Source organism: Acanthopagrus latus, chromosome 6 (genome assembly GCF_904848185.1).
Source record: "Acanthopagrus latus isolate v.2019 chromosome 6, fAcaLat1.1, whole genome shotgun sequence".
Classification (NCBI taxonomy): Eukaryota; Metazoa; Chordata; class Actinopteri; order Spariformes; family Sparidae; genus Acanthopagrus; species Acanthopagrus latus.
The window spans coordinates 9990110-10015704 of NC_051044.1; the positions used below are offsets into that span (position 1 = coordinate 9990110).

Below are 25595 nucleotides of genomic sequence, written 5' to 3' on the forward strand. Positions count from 1 at the left end.
ACTACAAATTTATTGACAGCTTTTAAAAAATATTTACTACCCCACTTCCTCTCCCAGCGGGCACCCAGCCTGTAATCTCCCGACCCGTTTATTAGATCATTTGTCAAAGCCTCAAGCTTTTCTTCTCCCTCTTTTCTTTTTGTCATCATCCCCTCCTTTCACTTTCTGGAAGGAGGGGTGTGCATGTAATGTACTGTATGTGCGTGTGTGTGTGAAAGAGAGAGAGAGAGAGAGAGAGAGAGAGAGAGAGAGAGAGAGAGAGAATAAAGGGTGAGACAGGGAGTACAACGGGCCTCGGAGATTAACTCCTTCCATGCCTTCCTTTTCCTTTTTAAAACAGAATTTACAGCTGATTAGCCTCCTCTGTAAAGACAGGCCCCAGTTCCCAGAAGGAACGCTGCTAAACATTTATGCAAGGCCAGACGTAAAGACCCTTATTAAAAACATGTGTTCTTCCAAAAGACCCCTCAGAGAGACATCTAGGAGGGGACTGAAAAAAAAAAAAACGCTGCAGACGGAGGGCCCATTTTCAGCACATCATTGAAGAAATGTGTGTTGTCCTAAACCAGACACTTTAGGATGCCAAAAGCTACAGCAACATTTAATAGTTGCTCAGAATAAAAAGCCAGAGCAAATAACTTGTTCAGGACACTAAGTCATCTAATACATAAAGGAATAGTTCAGCATTTTGGGTATACATTTATTTGCTTGCCTCCTGAAAGTTCTCATATCTTCCTGTTCAATAGGATTTGGAGCCAACAGCTGGTTAGTTTGGCTTTGTTTAGTGTGCAAAGGGAAAAAAAAATCTGCCAACAACCACCTCCAACCAGCTCACTAATAAACACATTATATCTCGTTTGTTTATTCCATACAAAAAAAACAAAAAGTATAACTGACAAATTGCGGTTTGATGGGAGGTAATGTACCGGACCACTTCTTGGCTGGAAGCCAGACATTGCTGAACTCCTCCTTCAGGAAATTTATCTGCACTGTAACACTGTAAACCCACAATGTGTCATTTATAGACTCTGTTTTCTGTGCTGATTAAACAAACAAGATATAACCAGTCCTTTAGCGAGCTTCAGAGGTGCAGGTAGATGGATTTTGATAGCTCCAGACTGAGCCAGGCTAGCCGTTTCCCCATTGCCAGTTTTTACGCTAAGCCAACTGGCTTATGGTTGCTTGTTATACTGCCTGTTATATTAATATTATATACTTGTCCTGTTTGGGTAAATAAACAAGATATAATAGGTCATATAGTGAACTTTAGAGATGCAGGTAGGTTGTTTTTGTTACCCTCGGACAGAGCCAGGCTAACTGTTTTCCATTGTCAGTCTTTATGCTAAGCTAACTGGCCCATGGTTGTCGTCCTATACTTATCGGCTAGGTAAGTAGGCTAGGGAGGTAAACAATCAAGATATAACAGATAATTTAGTGAGCTTTAGCGGTGCAAGTATTTTTTTTGTTACCTTCATACAAACCAGGCTAACTGTTTCCTACAGCTAAATTTCACCTCGCTAACCGGGTCATGGGCGTAACTGTGTACTTACTGTGTGGACGTCAGAGTCGTAACAACTCTTAGCAAGAAAGCGAAGACTTTCTGACTGTCGACCTGTTCCTATGAAGACTAAGCACTGAAGTTAATAAACTCAAAATAACAACTCCACTCCAAATGGGTTTTTGGTTAGCATTCAAAGTTAGCACTGAGCTCATCGCGGCGCAGCGGCACACAGAATCACCCACTGTTTCCCCTCATGTCTGTGTAATGTGAGTGTGTGTGGGCAGGAGAGAGTGCGAGAGAGGGCATGAGACGGTGAAAGTGAGAGTAAGAAAAAAAAAAAAAAAGCCCCCAAAAAAGTGAGTGTGAGTTTTATTATTGCTGAAGACGTGTACGGTGAGGCGGCGGCTGGCGTGGACACCCTGAACCTTAGCTACCACCAATGCCAGCCCTCGGCTGCTACGTGTGCTCAGTCTTCACCACGTGACCGCAGAGTATACAACGCAGCCACAGGTATGTCCCCATCACCCCGGGCCACACCAACCCACAGCCAGGAGGCTGTCAGAACCTTTCGGGTATCCCGTCAAGCTAATGAGATGTGACTGAGTCTGTGCTGCCAGCGCACAAGCAATTGTTCCATTCATATGGGCTCCACTGATGTATGGAGACTTTCCTTCCTCGGTCACAGCCGTCAAGGAGGACCCAGGATCACGTGTGTGTGTTTGTCGTATGGTTTCTCTGCGTATACAGACTGTGAATGTACGTGTGCCTGTGTGTATCCATTTATCTGTTCGTGGGTTTGCGTCTGCGGGTGCTCAGAGGCTGGTTTGCCACAGTGGAAAAGATAATCATCAACTGGCTGATGGTAAAAATGTGTCCAGGTGGACTGTGTGTGTGTGCGTGTGTGTGTGCTGGTGCATGAGCCTGTGTCTCGGCTTGACTCATAAAGGTTCCAGTGCCTCATGAAGTTTGTGGTAAATAAAATGTTGAGCTGCACACTTATTTGCAGCCGATGGATTAAAACTGTCACCCAGCAGGCTGGTGCAACGGGGAAAAATGGTCCGCAATCATCTGCTTGAGGAATCATGGCAACACTGGGCGTGTTTTTTCTTCAACGGTCAGGCTCTGGGAGCCAGGAGGTACAGACAAAACCTGATTTCCATGCTGCTGACTCATCTGTAAAATTTCCAAATCTGATTAGAATCACCTATAAAAATAAACCCTAATCTTTTGAATCCAGTGTTTCATCCTGCTCGCGCTATAAACAATGACAATAAAAATAAAACTCCAATTCTAATCCCCATGTTTATGACATTTTATCGCACGAGCTGTCAGCAGTCTCTATCAGTATGTGGCGAAAGCTCTATCTGGTTAATCGCGCTCACACGGCTCAGACCAAGTGGATAGAAAAATTAGTTATGGGCAGTGTTTCCAACTGACATAATTTTAGCTATGCGAGTTTCAACATAAACAGAAAAAGGAATGAGAAAATAATTGTGGTCGACTGGTGTGTGTGGTAACCCGTCGCAGTCTTCATGTTGGATGTGGTGTGATTTTTCCAGGGTTTTGGATTTCTCATTATATGTACATGAACTTGCGTATGGCTCGATACGTGGTGTGAGAGCTAACAGAACTGTTCCCTATTCAACTTAAAATCACAAATAAAATATTCTTTCATTATACATACATATATATTCATATATATTTATGGCAGGCGTTTTACTGAGAGGAAATGTTGCGGTTATGGGTGAATCTGTAGTTAAATTCCTGAAGGTGTATGGTGTCCCTTCATCCTCTGTAGTTGTTTGAGGAAATTATGACTTTACTAAAGCCTTTATATAATATGACACATTTTTTGGATCATAGGATTTGTGTGTTCAGGGATTGGAAATTATAGTCATACTTAACTGAGTTCATGATACTGAGTTAATTAAAAAGGATGCGTAAGGAATGAGGAGGCTGATATTGGAGTCAAAAAGATTAATGAATTAACTGGTTTGTCCATGGATCATTAGAATTATATGACTGATAGACAGCTATTTTGTCAAATTCATCAAGCAAAAAACCTTGTTCCACCTTCTCAAATGTGAGAACTGCTGCTATTTCCTATTTCACAAAAATGATAAAATCAATATCTTTTGGATTTGGAGCATTAGGTGGAAAAAACAAGCAATTTACAGATGTCACCTGGGACTCTGGGAGACTGTGACGGACCGTTTTGAATATTTTCGGACACTTTTTGGACTGAACGATGAATCATTTAATAGGAAAAAATTGCCAGATTAGTTCCCAATGAACATGTTTATAAGCTGTAAACTTTTTCAAGTTCCGCACTTTCTGGTGCTTTTAAATTAGTTGTTTTAGAGGCAGAAATAGGACTTCAGAGGGGAAAAATGGCATTACAACAGTATGGCATTCTCCTAGTTGAGACAAATCAAAATAGTGCCCTGTAGATTTAAGGTAAAAATCTGAAGGGAAAAAAAGATTCATCTCCTCACTGCCCCCTTGATAAATCAGAGTAAATATCCCTCCTCTCTGTTCCAAATAATTTCCTTCCAGCTCTGTCCGGAGAGGCTTCAGGGACTAGGCAGTTTGGTTTTCCTCCTTCAGAGGGCTTTAGCTCAGTTGGCTGGAGGGCCAGTGGGCCAACTCTATCAACTCGCGCCAAAGTAAACACAGCAATTCCTTCCCAATTAGAAACGCTAAATGCATTGGACTCGGTGCACTACCAGGGCCGGTCCGTGCAATTAATGCAGCCTTGGTCCTCACTGGCTGCTTCGGATGGCTGGGATGGTTAAGATGTATACAGTTTCAGTTCAAGGCCAGTCAGTGGAAGTCTGATTGGGCAGGTTGGACTCATCATGGAAGTATAAACATGGGGTTGGATGGGCGCTTGGTGGTTGGGGTTCTCTATGGGTCAGCCGTGCTGGGTAGCACCACAGCAGGCCGGGGAAGATATGTGTGGTAGGGAGGTCAATCGAAGGGGGGGGAGGTCTGGGAGGAAAAGGAAGCTGCATTTCAGCTGTGCAAACTCTACACATTCAACTGTAAGACCGGAGAAGACAGTGATCAAAACAGTGGAGAGCTATGGGTACTGGCAGTGATACAGAGTATTTAATCAGTTGTTTAAAAAATTAAAGTGACCGTTCACTCTAGAATTTAGAATACAGTGATTCCTCTTAGCTGTTGTGCTATTTATCCATCTAGACTGTTTTGTTTGAGTTGCCAGGTTTCGGAGATATTAGCTGTTGAGAAGTCTGCCTCTTTTCTGATATAACTAAACTAGATGGCACTCGACTGCTGGGGCTCAGCGCACCAAAAAATACTCAACAGCAACGTCTCCTTCCAGAAACCACGACCTCCACAGGCCTCGTTATTGGCAGTTTCATTGTCTCTCTACCGACCTACTACGCCAACCATATCATTGCTCAGAGGGAAGCACGTACATTTGGCAGGTGTAGTTTGGTAGAAAGAAAATAGTTCCTATATAAAACTGCTCTTAACCAGGTCTGTGGATTATCTTGAGTAACCAAGTCGTAATTTCAGGAGAGAATCATTCCTTTTTTTTTTTTGGGGGGGGGGGGGATTTGCACACGACAGGCCATCTGGTTCCATTACAATTGAGAGGATGCAGCCATCTCTACGGCCACTACCTCGGCAAAAGGTAGGAAGGCTTTGAGGAGACCTGTCCCTTTAAAATGTAGTCTACAATGACAAATAATAAAATATAACATGTAATAATATGTTATTTTTTCTTTTTATGATACCAGAGTACTTCTGTGACAATTGAGCAGTGTCAACACAATAATAATAATAATAATAATAATAATAATAATAATAATAATAATAGTAATAATAACAATAATAATAATAATAATAATAATAATAATAATAATAATAATAATAATAATAATAATAATAAATGTTTTTTTTATATAGCATCTTTCAGGGTATCCAAGGATGCTTAACAGAGTAGAACAAACAAAACAAAGAATAGATGGATTAGTTAAAGTTAAAGAACTAAAAATGCTGATTGTTGGGGCTGGACCTCGAGCTGATAGGCCTTATTAAAGAGATGGGTTTTTAAGTCTTTCTTGAAGGTCTCCAGAAAAGGCTGTTTGCATATTTCAGCCGGGAGAAACACAAGACTCCCTGCTACAAGGAAACAGTGATATCCGGATGATTGGTGTAAATGAATGGTTGTAAACAACTAAAACTCAGCAAAACAACAAAATAAAACAATATGTGTCTTTTCACTTTTTTTGTATAATTAGGTGCATCAGGTACAAACCGGCATGAATTCACAAAACTATAATAAAGTGTGGTAAACAACTATCTGCCTCTCCCTGCGGTCTTGAAAAACAGCAGAACACGCAAGACGGGGATATAAGACCATTGTTCTGTCTCCCTTTGTCCAGTGGCCATTGTGCATTGTGTGTTCCTGAGGTGTTGGTTTGCACTATAAGCCTGGGGCGCTCCACTCTCTCAAAGATAGTTTGCTAACAGAGCTTTCACTCCATTGCCTCTAATGAAAATCCATACTAAACATTTAGCTCTGTGTGAGAAAGGGGGAAATTCAATAAGACACATAACACAATTTATAAATTACAGGAAGAACCAATCGAACCAACAGGCAAAAGGGAGAAATGTTTTTTTGTTTATATTTGTTCATTTCTCCCACATTCTGGGAAACCACAGAAGCGGCTGCCCGCCTGCGGTGAGTGTAAAAAAGGTCGAAATCTACTTTCTCAGCCAAAATTAAGTCAAACGCCGCTTATTTTCTTTGGTCTTCTTTTCCGTGCACATTATTAGTCATGCCGCCAGAGATGTCTCCACTGAGGTATTCCCCAAACTAATGGTCGCTCTTGGACAGCACCGTCGATAGTAAACTAATCTGCAGCCTGCAAGGCACAGGAAACAGATCTCATTAGCACTCATTGAACTATCTTCCAAGGAAACTTTCATCTTTAGACCACTCCGACAACAAGCCTGAAAGCCAGACTAATGTCACTTACTAGTTCTGGGTTTAATGGCTCACTGAAAATGTCTAGATGGATGATGAGCAGGAGAAGAGTGAAGTCATCTGTGTGATGTGTGTGTGTTTTTTTCTTTCTTCATGTTTACACTCATGGTTACAACTGTGCAAGGTGCTTTAGAAAACCAATAAAAACACTGGAAGAATGTACTGCTTGTAATTATCTAAATGTTTTCTTGGTAATTATTTTCTTAAGCTTGTCTCTGCACATCATTGTGTAATAAAGAAAATGTAATGAATATGTTTCACAATGTTATATGGTGAATTTCCACCCGTTCATATGTGCTGAATGCTGAACACAGTCCACTCAGCTGATATTTGGGCTGATGCTTCCACTCTGTGGCTGAAGCTACAACTTGCAATGGAAGAGTTTTTGCTCTTTCAGCCGCCAGAGGGCGACGTCATTTTTTCCCATCCCACATCCCGCGAGCTTTTGCAGATCTCTCGTTGTTTGTTTACAACCTGGGAACTTCCTGCCTGCTAGTGTAGCGTTGTCCGTAGCAAGCTAACCGAATAAAACAACTTTACAAGTGCGCTTTCAAGATGGGATGTGATGGAGGAACGATTCCTAAAAGACACGAGTTGGTGAAAGGACCCAAAAAAGTCGAGAAGGTTGGTTATGCTTACTTCTGTCTTCTAATTCATAACTGTTTGTTGTCAGTGGGTTGCTAGCTAATTGTAAGCTAACTAAGGCTAGCATAGGTTTGTGGCTAGTTGTCGCGCTAGTTGTTGTTTCGTTAAATTTAATTTCATTTATTTTAAATATGTTTATCACTGTTACAGATAGACCATCCATATATGTAAATTATCCCGTGTCGCATTATATACACGTATGTGGGCTAACGTTGCTCTCCAGCTAGCTACCTAGCTAACGTTAGCTCAGCTGTTGTTTTAAGCGTTGAATGAAGCAATATGTCATTTAACCACTATAGCACGTCTTTGGTTTGCTCTTACATACCTTCTCACGTGTCCAGGTTGATAAAAATGCAGAGTTGGCTGCCAAATGGAAATATTGTGCCTTGAGCCAGGAGAAGCTCAAACGCCCCATCGTTTCCTGTGAGCTGGGAAGGTGAGAGATTGTTTTCTGTCCATCCATCGATAATCAGGCAAACTAGGCTGCTCAGAAACACTTACGGCGTCTAATGGCCTTGATATTGTGAGAATGCATAACATATTGTAGTTATTGTTATATGCAGACTTATGAGCCTGCCATGATCGGGTATACCTACAGCTAATCATCAGCACAATATGTTCTGATAGTATGGCCCATGTTTTGTTTCAGGCTCTATAACAAAGACGCTGTCATCGAATACCTCCTGGATAAGTCTGCTGAGCGACCCAATGCTGACGCTGTGGTTCACATCCGTGGGATCAGGGTATGTTAATGCTAATATTCTATACTCGTAAGATAATACACAGATATTATCCCAGCTGTTCTTGGAAATTTGTGGCGAAAAATATTTCAAAATGTCAACGTTTGATAGCATTTTTATCCTTCTTCTTCCTCTGTAGGATATAAAGGAACTTAACCTGACCGATAACCCTGAGTGGGAGGGAGAGAGAAGAAATGCCAAAGGAGACAGATATGAGGACATCAACTGTGGCATGTTCATCTGCCCTGTTGTTGGGTTGGAGATGAATGGCAAGCACAGGTAACAAGCAGCAAAACAAGTATCCACATCCTACATGAAAGAAAGAGGGTGGTGCTTTACATCACAAAGTTTAATGCAGCTAGTACAACCGAGATCTCAGTGTCAATCACATTACGTTATTAAATTCAACCTATGATCAAAATATGTTGCCAAAACTTTGACAGAACTCTTCTTTACTAATTTGGTATTAAACACCATCCACAATTATAAATCAGATATGTACTTTACAGGTATTGAAAGTTTATTTGGTGCAGGAAATGGCCCACAATGTTATAAAGAAAAACAAATCTAATGTAATGTATAATCATTTTTTAGGTTCTGTTACCTGCAAACCTGTGGCTGCGTGTTTTCTGACAGAGCCATGAAGGAGGTCAAAACAGAAATCTGTCACAAGGTGAGCAGTTTTTCACAATTTTCTTCCAAGTCACCATTCTAGCTTTCTTTTAAAGGATCAATGGATTGTCAAAGCCTTGTTCTCCTTAAAAAAATATCTCTCCATTGCAGAATGCCTAATGCTTGTTAAATAAGAAGCCTTGATATCAACACACTGGCAGTCAAACTTTGGCTTGGTTCCAGATGCTCAGTCTGTTGCTTGGAGGGACAGGAATGTGTGTTGACGATCTGAAGCGTAGCGTTTTCGAACCCAGTAGGTGCTGAAATATCAAATCAGTGTGTCATATTTGAGTAAATTGTGCCAGCTATCCAGGATATCGGTGTAACTTTTAATAGACTTGCACTTTGAGGCATTTAAGGAGCTAATAAAAAACCTCAACATGGTTTAAAATCAATCGCTGGATATGAGGAGACAGCCTGGCCACTATGGCAGGTCATTATCTTAAGACATTTCCTGTTAGCTTGGGGCTGATTGTGTTTGCGTGTCGCTTTTGTGTTAATAATTGAAAGTATTCCAGAACAACCGCTGCAAAGCAAATGCAAATATCTTTGCAAATTTAATCTGATTCTTTTTTTATTTCTTTGTTTTACTGTGACTGTATATTACCTAGACACTTACCTCATAACTTGTTGAACTCAACAAAACAACAACAGTATCAGAGAAAATAACAAAATGAATATTACTTGTAACAGTTCTAAATGCTATTTGTTTGCTAAAAAAGCCACTAATTACTAATCTGCAAATACCTGCTACAAATCCTTTTGTAGTTCAACGGGAAACTTGCAGTCTACTCCAATTTGAACCTATTCGGATGTGTTATTGTCTTTGTTTTGAAAACTGGTTGTATAGGTATTTTTTTGTAGACATACGTTGGCAATATTTCTATCCTCATTGTTCTTAGAACCAGCTAATCTGATATTACACATTCTTGACTAGTTTTCATCATGTGTCCATAGGCAACTGTAGGCTTTACTGTCTCTCTTTTGGAGCTGTTTTTTAACAATTACCCAACTGGAGCCACACGAGAATCTCACATAAGAAAAAAGTATATTTGGGTTGTGTTTTTTGAATAACTTATAAGCTATGACTGTGATTTCTCATGCACAGGCTATTATGAGGTAGTGGAGAGCAGATGATATCTGCTATTGTTTCTGTGGAACTGAATGCATCTTGGCACAGATCAGTTGTTTGAGTTTCCAGGAAATAGGGCATGAAACCATTAGAAAACTTTGAGTGCTTCTTGTGGGAAACTGATTTGATCCCTAGAGATGTTTTGAGATAGGCTTATTAGGAAATGCCCAATTTCTATATTTAACTTGCATTTGGCCAGCGTAGTGTTGACATTACTTGGTAAATTTGATGGACATGAGAAAGTCATGGGACTTTTTTTTTTCACTCCATGTTGCTGTTTTTATCTTTCCTTGCATTTAGGAGGCCACCACGGCATCTGTCCTAGTAATCTGTAACATAAAATGATGCATAATTGTAAACTGCTTGACAGGCTTAGGCAATTCACTTTTACAAAACTCATCTGCCATTAAAAGTGCAGGATAAATTGAGCAATTGCTCAAGGCACAGCTTCACAGACCTGCTATCTAGATTTCATCTCATCTATGAATGGGAAGAAAGGCAGGGAATTCGTCTTTATTTGTTTGTTTATACTTGCTACTCCCTAGGAAACAAAAACAACAGATAAACAGACAGTAGTTTTATTTATGCATTTCTGAACTGGACCATACATTGAACAATATTAAATTAAACAGTATTCAACATTTAATTAAATAAATACATTTAAATGCATATACAGGAGTTTAGTCAGCATATTTTGTTGCGTAGTTATCTCAAATACTATTCCTCATTCACTTGGATGTTTTATTTCGAGAAACTGTACTTTTGATGGACAGGAAATTGTTTACTGAGAAGATATTTTCAACTGTCATCTGACATATATACTGTCTTTCACTTATCAATAAAAACAGTCATTGCACAGGTTCATATATCTGTGAACACTGGCTGTGCTACAGAGTCTGCAAAGTGCAACAGCTGCTGAACAAGTGCAAACAACCTGAACTGCATATAGTCTGACTTTTTTGTTGAAGATACCAACAGTGCTCTCACACTCCAGCACTGCTGTTGAAGTAGCTTGAGTTCCTCTGTGTGGCCAGCAGCCACGATTCTTCTATGGGAACCGATGACTGGTTCAACACCTTGTTTCTGTGCCACTGCTCCAGGCAGTCCAGTGCCTCTGGAAAGGAGGTACTCTCAAACTTATTGGCAAACATGTTGTTCCTGTTGATGATCCACGGCAGGTCTTCCACTCCATAGATACAGATATCTCGTACGTAATGCCCTGGAAAATCATGACAACAATTTTGATGTTGTGCTTAGAGATCATTAAGCCTGGGTTGACGTTATGTTGGATAGCCAGATGAGTGTATTTTATTGTTGCATTAAAAACCTATTTATACCATCTATAACCTGTAAAAGGGCATATGAAACACAGACTAAACCTATTAGAGAGTACATCATGTCAGATAAATCCTCACATCATTCCTCTTATCATCTTTTGTTGGGTAAATATTGTGTTGCCTTGGGCTGTATTAGTCCTGTAATCCTGTCTGGAGCCATTGAGCCAAACATAAGACAAGGCATTTTCTATTTCATAGGACAGAGGTAGAGTAAGAGGTAGGCTAATGTTAAGAAAAAGATTCATCAGTAGTACTTACTGTAAGTAATAATTTATTTGAATTATATGACTAACATTAAATGCTGCAATAACAATTCCTCAGTATCAAGAATGATAAATACAAGGTTAAACTAGACATGTTTGAGCTATACCACAGATAAGCCTTGTGGTACAGTTATTAATTGATTGAATTGGTCCTTATTATTATACATGCATTTCTCCACTGTACCTTTGCAGCCATTGTGTGATCCTCCTTCTTGATCCCTCCACTTGATAGCCCGGATGTCTCCTTCCCAGCCTCCATCTATGTGGCTGCCTGGAGCTTCTTTAAACACATGACCAGACAAAATAAATCATGATTATGTGACCTAACTGAATTTGAAGGTTTTACTTAGCCCTGTTGGGGACTGTCACATCCACTGCGTGGGAGACTGTCCCGGATGCTCCCCATAGAAAAGCTTAGGGAAGCAGCTGTGTGCCACTCTTTATCAGATGTGGGGAAGGTAACCAGATGTGCGTTTGGCAAACCAGCCATAAAGTAATCTTCCTCCAAGCCTTTCCACTCATAAAACTAAAACCGTAAAGCATAAATATCATCTTTGTGCAGCTTGTCCAAGCACGTTTTCATGTGCTGCGTCTTCTTTGCCTCATTCATTGTCTAGTTAACCTTCCCACCTCCAATTAGGCGCAGTGCACAGACATGATTCTATGGGAAGCATCCAAACCAGGGCTAGTATTATCTAATAATAGTTATAGCTTTAAAAATATAAATAGCGCCCTGTGAAGATCAAAACAAGACAAATACAGTTTGCTCATATCTAATTTAGCATCATTTTCATGCTTGCAATCCTTAACACTGGAGGATGCACATAGACTTTAACAGAATTGGTAACAACTTAAACAAAATGATCAGTATTGATACTGAAACATAGACAGTACGCCCTATAGCCCCCTTAAAACAGAATGCTATCTATTATGCAAAAAGAAATTGCATTTCAACTACCGTCTTCAGCAACACCCAGAGGCCAATATCAGGTGTGAGGTCAGCTCTTTATTTGCCGTTTGAGCAAACGGTATTTCCTAACAACTACCATGCTTGTCTTTTGGTGTCACAGTTCACCACAAATTTGACATCTTGAGACTTGACTCAAGCTCATGAATCAGGGAAGGACACATTGTGACGCAAACTACTCAAAGTATAGTTTCTCAAACCTATCGTGATCTTTTTACATGTTTTAATGATGGCTGTTTCATGTCTTCAGTTTTGCTTTAGGTTTTTAGTTTTACTGCCCTTTTCAAATGTTTCTGTCTTTGGATGTCTTCGCTCGTAGGTCATACACGTCATGGGCACTTGAAATTCTGTCAGTGAGCCAGTGTAAATAGTTTCTTGTGTATCTAATATGCTGTTTGACCTTGTTGTATTGATTGTGTTTGTGTTTCTCAGGTCTCCTTTTGTTTAAACGTCAAGATCACACTAAAAGCACAAACAAAACCCTCCTCAAATAAGTATGTGTCAGTAGAGGTTGCTGCATGTCAGTGTCGATTTAAAGCTGCCAGTTTTACCTTTGATGTGGTTGAGTGTCACCCAGTAGTGCTCGTCTGGACTGAACGTGTCTTTGGACCACTCCAAGAGGTCGTGGGCTATTTGGCTTTTCAGAACAAAGTCTACAAATGCCCTTGTGAGAGCATAGTAGGCTGTTCCAAAATACATTTGCAGGTTGTGTGGAGGAGGACCTTTCTTTTGTCTTAACCCTCTCACAGCTACATGTGACCCTATGATCTCCCTGTGCTGGAGCTCTGTCCTGTGTCTCATAGATGTCGGTTGCTTGACCCCGGGCGTCATGTTTCTGTCTCTCCACTCTTTGCTCTTCATGTACCGCACCAACTCCAGGTTGCTCTTGACGGGAAAATCCTGTCCGCACAGATTCACCACCTTCTTCCAGCCTTTGGTGGACTTTGCTAGGTCTTTCATGCAGTTCACGTCCGCTTGCAGGCGGGAAAACCCAGCGTAGGTCACTGTCTCGCTGCGGCTGGAGAGGAAGGTGTTTTCAAAGCAGCTGACTATCTTCCGTACAGCCGCCTGGTACTCCCACGGCGCCTTAGCATCCACATGAATGCAGTAGACATTTTGTGGCATGTAAATGGCACGCAGCAGGCGCACAAAAAGCTCCAGCTCCTTGTGAACAGTCACAATGAATGCTAAAGGGTAGTCCTCCTCTTCTTGGCTCAGAGGTCTTGTGATGAAGTGTAGGTCTCTTGTCAAATTGGAACACTGCATGCGACTATTCAGAATGTAGCTTTCCACCTATTGAGAGAGAGAGTAGAGAATATAGTAAAACTGCACATGCTACTAAAACACAGAAAGCAGCAAGAAAGTACAGTAAAGTACATATATATATATATTTTTTTTTAACGACATACCTGGCAGTCATGGCGGTACCACTCCACCCCTGTTTCCAGGCTGGGCAGGAAAGGTTTACATTCAGCGGCAAAGGGCCTGCAACCTGGAGTCTCTAGGGGCTTCGGTTCTGTAGGGATCCTGGTCTTCAAGTAAATGACTGAACAAATGATACTCATCCCCAGGCACAACAGGAAGCTGCATTTCGTCCCTTCAAGCTGGCGCATAATAGCCCTGCTTCACCGTCTCCACAGATGAAACTCCTGCAATAAAGACATCCAGATCAGTTATTTGCAGTCGGGCGCTGTTCCTCTGAGGGACGATAAATAGGGTTAAATATGTAGGTTAGCACTAATTGATGAGGCCAGTTTTTAGCTCAAGAAATGTAGTTTGGTATACTTATCTGAATTATCTGAGATGTGATGTGTAGCTGGCAACACAACTGGTTTATATTTCTGAAACACCGTAGTTAAAAGTAGAATTTCTGAAGTATAAAGGATTTTAACTGATCTTCATTTAATCAGATTTTTACTGTGCCCCAATCAAAATACCAGAACAAAATCAAAATAATGAAAAACTTCATCAAGATTTGACAAAATAAAAGGCAACGTATACAGAGAGTTGACTGAAGTATAGAGTATATGCAGTCATTCATTTTTATTTTAATTTATATTTTTATAACAGTTATGTAAAATGACAGACAATTGCTGGTCATAGCTTGCTTTCTTTAGTTTCATATTAAAAGCAAATTAACGAATACATTTTGCTGAAAAAAAGAACATATTAAGATAAAAGTGTGGATAAACGTGAATGGCTGTATTTGATTATTATTTTGCAGATTAAACAGCCCATTTCACAAGTGTTCATTCTCTGAAAAACAACTGGCAACAACAGTTACAGCTTTGATTGAAGCATGCTATAGAGACTCACTGAACAAGCCTTGCAGATCATCTGAAAACTCTTTCTGAATTCTACAGGAGCTACATGTACAAGGTACAACAGATAACATTATTTAAACAAGCCACATGTTTTTCTGAGATATGAGGATACCCAAAAACGTTTCAGACTGACTGGAGTATAATTGCGAGAAGAGGCTGGACTATGGTAGTGATAATTGTGATGATCCGCAGTGTATCTTTTTGTCACTTAATACAAATGTTGGTATTTTGAGCACATCTGACCTTGTGTAAGGTCCATTAGAACCACCTGAGCTGCTTAGGAATATTGGCTATAGAGGCACTTTTGAAAGCATATCACTGTGGAAGGAGAATTATATTGGGTTTGTTTGATACTGAAGTCCAAAGTCAACTATCCAACCTCATGAAGCCTTTTTCTGACCATTTTCATTGTATAAGGCATTCTCAGGGCACCTCAAAAAATAGTTTCCAGGTATGAACCAAAAATTAACTGGTGTATGTAATGGCAGCTTCCTGTTTTAATGAATGATTTACCTGAGGTTTTACATAATCCAAGTTTCTGTTTGATGTGTTGTCGATTTAGCATTTGCATGCTTTGTTCTCAAAACCATCTTCATACTTGACATCAAGTTTGCTCTGGCTAAGAAAGTTCAGCTACAGGTTTCTCTTTCGACTGTCTTTATCCTGAAGAAGTCCGAATTTGACTGAATAGTTTGCAGTTTTGAACAGTTGAACATAATAATGCAGTAAAAACAAAAATGTTGTCATGATCTTGGCCCTGGCATGATAATGGAAATGCTGTAGAGCCTCCACAGCCTGTATTGGTCAACAAATTAAACAGCAGGCCTCCTGCTCGACAACACTTAGCATTTGAAGCAAGTGAACAAGGAAAGGTAAAGGATGAAGTAATGTTCAAATGCAAGCAACACAGCAAGCAAAGCAAAGCACTTGCAAACATGATAGTTGAATGTTGTTTTCAACCAGTGAGCTGTATAACTCAATACAAGAATATTCTTTCATAAAGAGAAACTGGAGAAAAAAAATGAATCTTACAGCCTACCACCCTCCTCCGAGCAGAGAGCAGCATCTCTGAGGACTGTTTGTAATCCCATCTCACTGAAGCTTCCTCATTTAAACCCCCTTGCTCTTAAAGCCAAGTTGTTCTTAAGAAAAACACTGAAGATGCAGAAGTCTATGGAGGCTTCCATGGAAATTTTGATCTTCTGATAAGATCATTTGAGATTTCAAGACAGAAAAAACAACGACTACAACCTACCTTATAAATAAGGAATAGCTTGCTCCTCTCAGTGTTTTAGTAAGGGGTATATATATATTTTTTTGCTCAGTCAAAAACCTTCAGGTGAAAATCATTCTACATTTTAGACATTCACTTTGGGATGATATCTATCTGTGCTGTTTGTTTGCTGTCAAAAGATCAAACATCTTAAGCTTGTATCAATGCAACACATATAAACACACATGGAGACACAGTATGCAGTGACAGCATACCTAAGACCATGCAAGGTGAGACAGTTACCTTTTCAGGCAGTTCAGTCTATGGTCCTCATGGAGAAGAAATAAAAAACGTCCACGCCTGTTCTGATCATTTTTACCTCAACGGCCAGTCTGAGCTGCTAACTACAAGCCATCCAGCATCCGGTGGCGAGCACAAGTCATTCCCACTGGCGCCATCATCATCATCAGCAGCAGCAGCAGCAACAAGAACAACAGCAGCAGGAGCGGTTTCAATTGAATGAGCTAAAACTGGTTGTCAGGATTGTTTTGATGTTGTTTCTGGCAGCAAGTGACCTGGCAGCCTGTGTTCTCTGAGACCCTGTCAGAGTGAGGCAGACTGCTTTGTGTATGGGTTTTCTTTTCCCTCTAGTTATATTCATTGCTGATGAAGTCGCTCCCCCTACATCCCCACGAGACCAGGTCTGTCCCTGCCTGGTTACCAGCAGTAACACCCACGCACACACCTGATTCACTGGAACACTCTCCCATCTCACTCACCCACACACACACTTTCTCTCCCTAACGTTTTTTCCACTGTCCTTCCTACAGTTTCCTACTCGCTGGTGCGTTTCTTTCTTTTTTTGTCATCTTGTTTTCCATTATTTGACATAAAAGAACTCCCTTTACAGGCGGCTTCTTTCTTCTTGTGTATCTTTCTTCTTTGTTCCTCTTAAATGGGTTTTAATTCCAGTTCATCCATCCAGTTAGAGGTGCACATGTTGAAATATCCACGGTGTGCTTTCCTCTGCGTAGTCCGCCTGCTTGTTTCCTTGTTGAGATTCTGGCTGACTTGCTGTCTGGCTCGATGATAAGGTGCTCAGCTCACCCGTGGTCTGTGTCATTTGTGGTAATAGCAACAGCAGAGTGACTGACTTCAGAGCAGCAGCCACAGAGTTTGTTTGCTGCTTGGTCAGCTCCTGAGATTATCCCTCTTGTGTTGAACAGAGCACATGGCCGGAGTTCACACCCACTGAGCCTGCATTACGGTAACACAATGGATCCCCTGCTGGTTACTCAGGGGTTTAATATTTGTGTTCGGATATGGGTGTGTTCTCCCCCTTTTTCGAAGCAGTACTGCTGCATATGTAAGTAAAGATTTTTAGTAGTAACACAGTTATTATCTAGAGATTTTTGGCCATTCATTTTTGGGTTTGCTTCTCCAGATGAAATACAACAATGTTGAACGATGATTGTTTTTTCAAAGCTGTGTTTTCTGGTGCCTTTTCCTACTGCAGTGTTCTATTTATGTTAACAATTTACAATCTGTTCCGGATGTATACAAACATGGCCGCTACCATTCCAGTGTTCAGAGTGAACATACAAAAACTTGTGTGTTTTTTCCTCTGTATTTCACTTAATCAGCAACAACTGATTGTGAGTATGTGAAATACAGTATTCAGTAGTTGTCACGGTTTGTTTACCAAACATGACTGATGGAGAGACAGATTTCTGTTTATAGGAAAAAGTTTAAAAAGCTATTGTTTGGATAGATTGTTCCTAACGAAATCCTTTATTGATCCTCAGAGGGGACATTAGGGGTGTTGCAGCAGCACAAAGAAGGCAAGCATAGATAGAAAGAGAAATTTACCAATTCAATAATTAAAAGTATGTAAATGAAAATAAGAATAGATATTTATTTTTTTAAAAAGAAGCAATACAAGAGCAATTGAAGTCAAACTCAAACTACTGTATGAAGCCCACTGAGGCAATGTGATTGGATTTTGGGCTATATAAATAAAAATTTATTTGATTTGCAATTGCATTTCGATGAGAATGGACATGGACATATATAATGCAGGTTCAAAATGAAAAGCGCAGAGAAATGTGTCTGATCTGGTTCAGATAGTCTTTCATACCTAATGCATTGTCTACACTGTGCATTAGCTGTCATTTGCTATTGTATGCATTTGTGGACATTAATTATTTATTTATTATCATAACATTATTCTCCTGGCTGGAGGGCTTAGCAGATCAACATATCTGAAAAATAGTTACGGCGTCCCTGTATGCTATTAACCATTGTGTATATGTTCGTCTGGATGACTGACAGCTGACTGATGGATGAGTCAATTTGCCTGTTCCCATCTGCCTCTCGCAGTTGAGTTCTGTTTTCCTCTCAAACCAAACGAAAGGCGGCCTGCATGCAAATTAACAGTAAAGGAAAATACTGTGGCGGGGAGATGAAAGATTTTGAGCACATTGCACATGTTTCTCTTGCACACACACACAAAAGAAATGCAGTTGATAATGAAAATAGTTTGATGTATTTGAACAATATGCCCATTCAGGCATCTGATTGTTTCCATAGCTACCTCACAAACCACAAACCATTCTGAAAGATTTCCATCAAGCTGGTTTTAGGCCGATCATGCAGTATTCATGTTTAATGCGTACATGTTTTTAAAGTGGTTTACATATCTGAATGTTGTGTTGATGTATATGAATGGTGCTTTTTCTTTTATTTAGGCTTAACCTTATCAGAGAAATACCCAGAGGAAAATTTTACTGCCCAAAGCTTGCTCCTTTATGGCTATGGAACTGTAAAGGAGCTCAATGAGTGTTCTCATTTCAGTCTCGTTGTAGTCTTTTTTGGTCTCAAACATGTCTCATTTGTTTCTCCTAACATTCCTTAGGAGCAATAGGTGAGACTTGAGACTTCACCGCTTAAACCTTGCTCCTTTCTAGCACTGGGGAGACATTCTAAAACCTCACTGAGAGCTTGATGAGATCTCCTTTGAAACTTACAGGGAGCCCAAGTTGAGATTTTCTGCACCTGTCTCTTAGGAGAAACAATTGAGAAACAGGAGAAATCAGCCACAGCCTCACTTTGGTCTCACATAGCTCTCATAGTTGTCTAGGAGAAATGAATGAGACACCACTGAGATCTCTTTTACAATTTCGTTTCCTCTGGGTAGACCTATGTATACTGACGAATTGTCGAGTTAGTGGGCAGCAAAAATGTAATGAAATTTCCTGCTCATTCTCTTTGGACAGGACTCCTCCAAAAAGTGTGGAATGTCAGTTTGTCTCTTACCTGAGTTGCCATTTTTTTTGTGTTACAGTGTGGGGACCCGTTCAAGATCGAGGATGTCGTTGTGCTCAATGGCACTAAGGAGGAGGTGGAGAAGCTGAGGGAGAAGATGGAAGAGAGGCGGACCAAAGCCAAAGTTAAGGTGGGTTCTGATTTAAACAGTTGGTGGCTGGGGTTGAGTAAACTCTAAACTGGAACAATATCTGTATTTTTTGTTGAGAAATGCATCCAGTCAAATACTGATTAACCACTACAAATGGCTCTTATTTTAGGTAAAGTTTTGTGATCAATGCATTTCTCTTTCTGTTTTAGAAATCAAAGAAGAGCAAAGCAGCTGAAGCAGCTGTGTCCGCACCATCAGAATCAAAAGGTTTGTGTAAAGCCTGGTTGAGGCATAGTTCACCAATCTGTGTTGCATTTCCATAAACAAAACCAAGCAGCTAACAACTGCCAGAACCTTTACTTGGTCATTTGGATAATGTTTTGAATGAGCTATTGTGGGATAAGCTGAAATATTCAAACTTTTAGCACAAAACTCGCTAAATATTAAGACAGGACAATGCAACCCTGTGTTTAAAATAAAACAGAAGAATGTGACCCCCACATCTGCCATGATTTAAAAAAAATGTAAATGATCTTTAGCCATCACAGCTATCTTTACTCTATGATTTTAGAGGCTGATGATGTAGAGAACTTGTGATAAGCCACGTTGAAGTTGATACATCTCATCTCCTTATTACTGGAATATGACCAGTGCCCTAATTGTGTAACTTCTACATGTCAGAGCAGTTCTTCTATGATGTGTCAGGAATGATTTTCTCAACTGGTTTGTCATACATTTTCAGTAAAGAGGAAACTTTTTTTTTTGTCTGGATGAGTCATAGAGGTTGGTTTCTTTTGTAACTGCTGCTGTGTTTCCTTTGCTGATAACCCCTCCATACATTTGTACTTTACCTGATGCTTAAACACTAACTGACAGTCTTGTAACATCATCACTAACGTTGGGTATCGTTTACCCAATATAATAAACCCGATTTAAACATAGTTCCCATCAAAATATGTTAAAGTACGTCAATACATCGTAAACTACTCTTCTTTTATATCCACCTATACAACGTCTCATAAAACGAAAAAAAAAAGGTTTCATGGGGGGACCCTAACCCTAACCCTTTTAGTGAACAATAAGGGAATCAATAAAGAATAATTCCTTAATAAAACATAAATAATCAAGCTGGGAACGGTCCACCCATTCCTGGGACATGTGGTGCTTGTCTGGCGAAGGCCCAGTCTCCCTGCGTCACTGACAACTGAAAATCCACCCAAGTGTATATGCTGCAGTTTTTAAGGGAAAGATACCCTTGAGGATGACTCTGGTCTGAGATCGAGAGCTTTCGTCCTGTTTAATGAGGCAACGTCAAGCCTTTTCTAACCCCTACCATCATTTTAGTGTCAACTCAAGTTCGATTAAAAACAAATTAATTAATAATGACATGAATAGTGTTCAAATCAGCATCAGGTGGCCAAACTAACAATGTTCAGTCAATCTCAAGGAGTTTCTTACCTTTTAGTAGCCGTTGCACGCACTTTCAGAGACACGACGAGGAACGACATCAGGAATTTATATTTGATTGCAGAGTCTACAATTAGTTTTTAAGTTACGGCTTGGCAAGTCCTACGACTTGGTATTATAGAGAAAAACATCCTTTCTATCCCACTCTCTACTGCGAACAAGAAAAAAGACCAAAAAAGAGGCTTACGCCCGTCTGTGCCGCCAGTTTAAAGAAGTCCATCACAGAAAAAACTCAAGCAAATCTTCAGTAGATTGTCTTACATAAGGCACTGGATAAGGCTCAAGCCATTTCTGTCTAACGTGACGCTAGTGACTTGCACAACAAGTAGTTATTTAGCAAGGTTTAACGATTTCTGACCATGCAGTCGGCTTGTATGTGCTGCAATCAGTTTCACAGGATGTTGTGGTCAAGTTAGTGGCAAGTGCTGCTCTCATTGAGAGGTGCAAACCATCTGAGTTGGAAAGAGAGCTCTCTTGTAAGTCCTAGTCTTTCATTGTTTAATTATTAACCTTTTTCTGTCTGAAGTTCAGTGGGGCTTCAAAGGTGTGAGCGTTTGCCATATTTCATGTAGCAGGATCTGTCAGTGCTAGGCACATTACTCCTTTGCTAATATTCTTGCCATTCTTAGTCTCATGAATTCAGAGTTGTCATTGTTATATTAATGTTTTTGCAGCACAAGACTGTGGCTTTCAAGCTCTTGCTCTCTATCTCTCTCGTTGCCCATGGAAAACCCACAGAGCCCCTCCTTAATCCCTGTTATTGGCCTTGTGTGATATCCCGGGCAGTAAAATAAAAATGTCCCAATAGATGCGATGGAGCTCGGGGTTCATCCTGAGGACAGATACTTAATTTCAGAGGATGTGACTGGATACATATAGAATATTTGTGTCTCATTCATCATTAGATTCTATATTATAGGTAGTTAAAAGATGACAAAAAATGTACTGATTATTTCTCATCAATCAGTGTGCAAACAACTCGACTTTACACCTTGAAATTGCGTGCAGTCATGTGCAATCTTGTTTGCAGGTTGATATGCCATAACCTTACCAGTAATGTCTGTTGGGAGCAGATCCTCAGTCAGGCGGCCGTCATCGTCATGGTAACAAAAATACACATGTTCTGGTCACAGTTCGGTTAGGTATAAGCAATACATTTCCTCGGTACGGTCTATGGAAAAGCTGACATTTCATACGCAACTTGATCTCGTACTCTTGCGTGATAATCAGTCTCCGGGGTTAAAGTCCTCTGTTTATTATGTGACCACCTGCCTCCAACGTGCTTTAGCTTCCTCATTCTCTATACACTATAATCTTTCGTTCTCGGTATTTAGATGCATCTGTTTTTCACAGAGCGGGGTGGGAAGGAAATGCGTCTCAACCGCACGCCACAACCTGCTGTCATGTTGATTGAAACGACTCGGCTGGATTACTCAGTGACACATGAACATAGTAGTTAACGTTTGTTAATTCAACACAGATGGGTCAGAAGTTGTCTCGTGTGTGTGTGTGTGTGTGAAGGCAGCAGTAAACCAATAAACGTACAGCGTATTTTTCATTAATGATTGACTTTGTGGCTCAGTGTGGGCCATGGCGGAGTCGAGTATAGAGCATGAATTTGTGTTTGTTGTTTTTTCTCTCTGACTCATCTTGGGCTCTGTGCACGAATAGGCAAAAAAATGCAAATACTTTAAAATAATGTTATTGGAACAGGTACAGTGATTTCACAGTCTGACCCGGTGTTTACAAATCTTGAATCAGAGACGTCCAGTGTTGTGTGTCCTCAGAGAGCATTGGTGGGGTTTCTTGTTTAATAATTCAAGACAGCAAAGGGCTCTCGTCTCACAAGAGAACAGGGTGTCGGCTGAAAAAACATTCATTTATTTGTGTTACTCTAATAAAAACTCAAGTTTCAATGAAACAATAACACAGTTGAGTGCAGCTTTTTCCTGCTTGTGTGAAGCTTTTTTTTTTCTTAGATCGTGAAAGTAATTGCTTTTGTTTTGAGATGAAAGCAAAAAAACTATTTTCAACTCAGACCATGTAGACACATGGGTACTGGTTAATTCAAAACATGATATTCGTTTGGATGCTGACAAACAAAGTTCATCGGAAAATTAAACTTGAATAAGAAACATTGTAATCTATCATCAAGCAGAGAGCCCTCTGTCCTAATCAAACCGTCTGACTCCTGTCTCTTCCAGCAGACGACACACAAGTGGATGTGGCAGGGAGGAGCTCGCTACAAAATGGGGATGAAAGCAGCCAGTCAGGTAGCTAACTGTACTTTTCTCTGACAAACACAGACAAGAAAAGCTGAAATTTAAGCCCAACCTCTCTGAATTTTGAAAATGGCATTAATCCCGCCTGCAAGGATCACTTGGAAGGAGACCTCCACATCTTCAAACAGCAAGGCAGTTCAGAAAAGAACTGTCTGAAATCCATAGATTTTTATCTGAAATGTGAATCTAGTACAGTAACACTAACATTTCTTTGCCCAGAGCACACGCTAGAAAAACTGACTGGTGGCCAGAGGAGAGTTAATAAACAAACATCAATGCTATTTATTAGATAAGAAATTAAATACCAAACAGACTTATTAACATAGAAAATAAATATAAATCAGATTTTTGTGCATTTAACACCCAAAGCTGCATTTTAGCTGTAAATACTTTGGTTTCATGTGAAAGATTATATATAACATCAATGTGAATCTCTCTGTTTTGACTCTGATCATCTGCACCTGATGTTAGCAAACCCTGCATACAGCAATTGTCATTCAGCAAATAAAACATAGAGGTTGGCAAAACACAGGCATTTCATCCATCAATTTTTTCTCCATTCTATTGCCTGTCTTCAATTTCAACCTTTTGCAACTTGCCCTCTCCTCTCCTCTTTGTCAAGAGACAAATCCGGTTGCAACAGGTCAGGTATACGTAAACTGTTGCACAAATCAAGAGTCACCACTTCCACATGCAGAGCCAAATCACTAAGAGACTAAAATGCAGCTTCCAAGTAACAGCCAAGAACATTTACTGCAATGAAATTGGCATAAACAGACAACAAGAGGAAAGAAATCCTGCTGCGAATACATTTTGTTGTAAATTGAGTATCTTTAGTCTAGTAGTTGATATAATCCTTTCAACGGGGAACAGATCTAAAACACTAACAAGCATTTTAAAATATTGAGTTTGAAGACAGAGCATCTCAAATACCCAGTTGGCCTCTTGTTCACATCAATTTTCCAGTCAGTAAATATACACCACTCCAGTGAGATCATTTGTTTATTATAGAACAAAAGAACAAAGATTTTTTATTTTATATTGGAACAGAAACACATATGCAAAAAAGAGACAATGCCAGTTTGAATATTAGAACAGACCTTATTCCTTTTCAGATTTTCTCATTCTTTTTATTGTTTTCTCCCTCTACCCTATATATATATTTTTTGTTTTTCCCAACAACCTTTTTAACCACCTAGCTGTGGCCGGACCCTCAGGATCATCAGCCTCCTCCAGGTCTTCTAAAGGCAGCACGTCTTCGACGACCTCCGCCACCAAGAGGTCCGTCCAGAGCATGGAGGAGAAGTCTGAGGTCTTCAAGTCCCTGTTCACCAGCCACAGCTCTGCCAAGCGCACCAAAGACCAGACATCCAACTGGGTCACCCACACCCCCTATCACTTCTAGTAACCACCGCTCAGAGCAAAGATCCACATATTGAGACTGCTCCACAAATTGTGACCAATTTAAGACTGATAAACCTACTGCTACATACCCATACCCCCTTTACACACACACACACACACACACACACACACACACACACACACACACACACACACACACACACACACACATATTACCCATGTTACCCACATGACCTCTAATAATGTCATCAATGTGTGGATCCCCGACATGTCCCTTCAGTCCGCAGCAGCTCACTGTTTACATGCTGTGAACAGTTTGTTAATAGCTCCCCAAGCTATTTGAGCTTTTTGTTTTCTAACCTAATGCCTCCCTCATGTATTCTCCCGCATCTCTATGATCTCACTCACAGGTGCTTTGAGAATTGATGCTAGGGTGACTTCGGCATGTCTGTCACTCTGCTGTCTCCTAGTGGACAGATTTCAGCTTTTCAATCCCTGAAACGATTGAATATCTGGTGTTGGGATCATGTATAGGATTGATTTTGTTCTGCATCTAAGGTGAAGATGTTCTTTCACCCATTATAAGCTCTATGAGGATGGCATTGGCTTACATTTCTCTTTGTAGAATATACTTAACGTCTGTGTTCATTGTATTGGTTATTTGTTTTCTTGAGGTAAAATAATAGGTTAACAACACAAGGACTGTTAAAAGCATCTTGCTTATTTCTTGAATCTTCTGATGCTCATAAATCAACCAATGAGCACAGAGAGCAAAAGACAGACATATGCAGCTGTAATGTCAACAGGACAACAGGTAACACACTTTCAGCTCAGTGTTCTTCTGATCAGTGTTTTTTGAGTAATTAAGTAATTTCCAAACAAGGTGCTTTCGGCTGTCTGTTTTTTCTCCTTTTTGGAAGATCTTTGGTCTAAAGTTATCTTGTAGTTTCTAGTAAACAGCAAAATGTAGAGAAATTGTATTATTATATTTTCTACACACTCTTCAGGCAGTTTTTTTAAGGTGATTAAAATCTGCTATTTATGTTTCAGTGGGTCTTTTCCTTTTTATTGCATTTAATCAGCATAAGTCAAATAAATTTCTATTCAGTCCGATTGAGCTGTTTTTGTTTTTTTATTTGTGTGTCTTATGGCTCCTATCACAATTAAAATACACACTTTTTTTTGCATGTTTCCTCTGCAACATAAAGCTCAGTCACACAATGCCTCATGTGTTCGGATCCGCAATAATTAC

At 40.1% G+C, this 25595-nt stretch overlaps 2 protein-coding genes across 6 annotated transcripts; one reads left to right on the forward strand and one right to left on the reverse strand.

Moving 5' to 3' along the window:
- The first annotated feature begins 7076 nt into the window (after positions 1 to 7076).
- On the forward strand, positions 7077 to 25456 carry rtf2 (replication termination factor 2). 2 transcript variants are annotated; one of them, XM_037100971.1, is made up of 9 exons: positions 7077 to 7145; positions 7508 to 7602; positions 7816 to 7909; positions 8046 to 8185; positions 8501 to 8579; positions 19158 to 19268; positions 19439 to 19496; positions 22901 to 22969; positions 24178 to 25456. In XM_037100971.1, exons 1-9 carry the CDS (start codon positions 7077 to 7079, stop codon positions 24381 to 24383), a joined length of 921 nt encoding a protein of 306 aa, XP_036956866.1. In that variant the 3' UTR covers positions 24384 to 25456. The 2 variants fall into 2 exon arrangements, with proteins under 2 accessions (XP_036956866.1, XP_036956867.1); XM_037100972.1 differs by having other exon boundaries at positions 22904 to 22969.
- gcnt7 (glucosaminyl (N-acetyl) transferase family member 7) lies at positions 9874 to 22796 on the reverse strand. 4 transcript variants are annotated; one of them, XM_037100968.1, is made up of 7 exons: positions 21748 to 22795; positions 20688 to 21528; positions 19130 to 19223; positions 13687 to 13926; positions 12829 to 13570; positions 11495 to 11590; positions 9875 to 10929 (listed from the first exon to the last, which is right to left on the reverse strand). In XM_037100968.1, the coding sequence occupies exons 4-7, from the start codon at positions 13888 to 13890 to the stop codon at positions 10694 to 10696; spliced, it is 1278 nt and encodes a 425-aa protein (XP_036956863.1). In that variant the 5' UTR covers positions 13891 to 13926; positions 19130 to 19223; positions 20688 to 21528; positions 21748 to 22795; the 3' UTR covers positions 9875 to 10693. The 4 variants fall into 4 exon arrangements, with proteins under 4 accessions (XP_036956864.1, XP_036956865.1, XP_036956863.1 ...); XM_037100967.1 differs by lacking the exon at positions 20688 to 21528; XM_037100969.1 differs by lacking the exons at positions 19130 to 19223; positions 20688 to 21528 and having other exon boundaries at positions 9874 to 10929; positions 21748 to 22796.
- Positions 25457 to 25595: the final 139 nt, after the last annotated feature.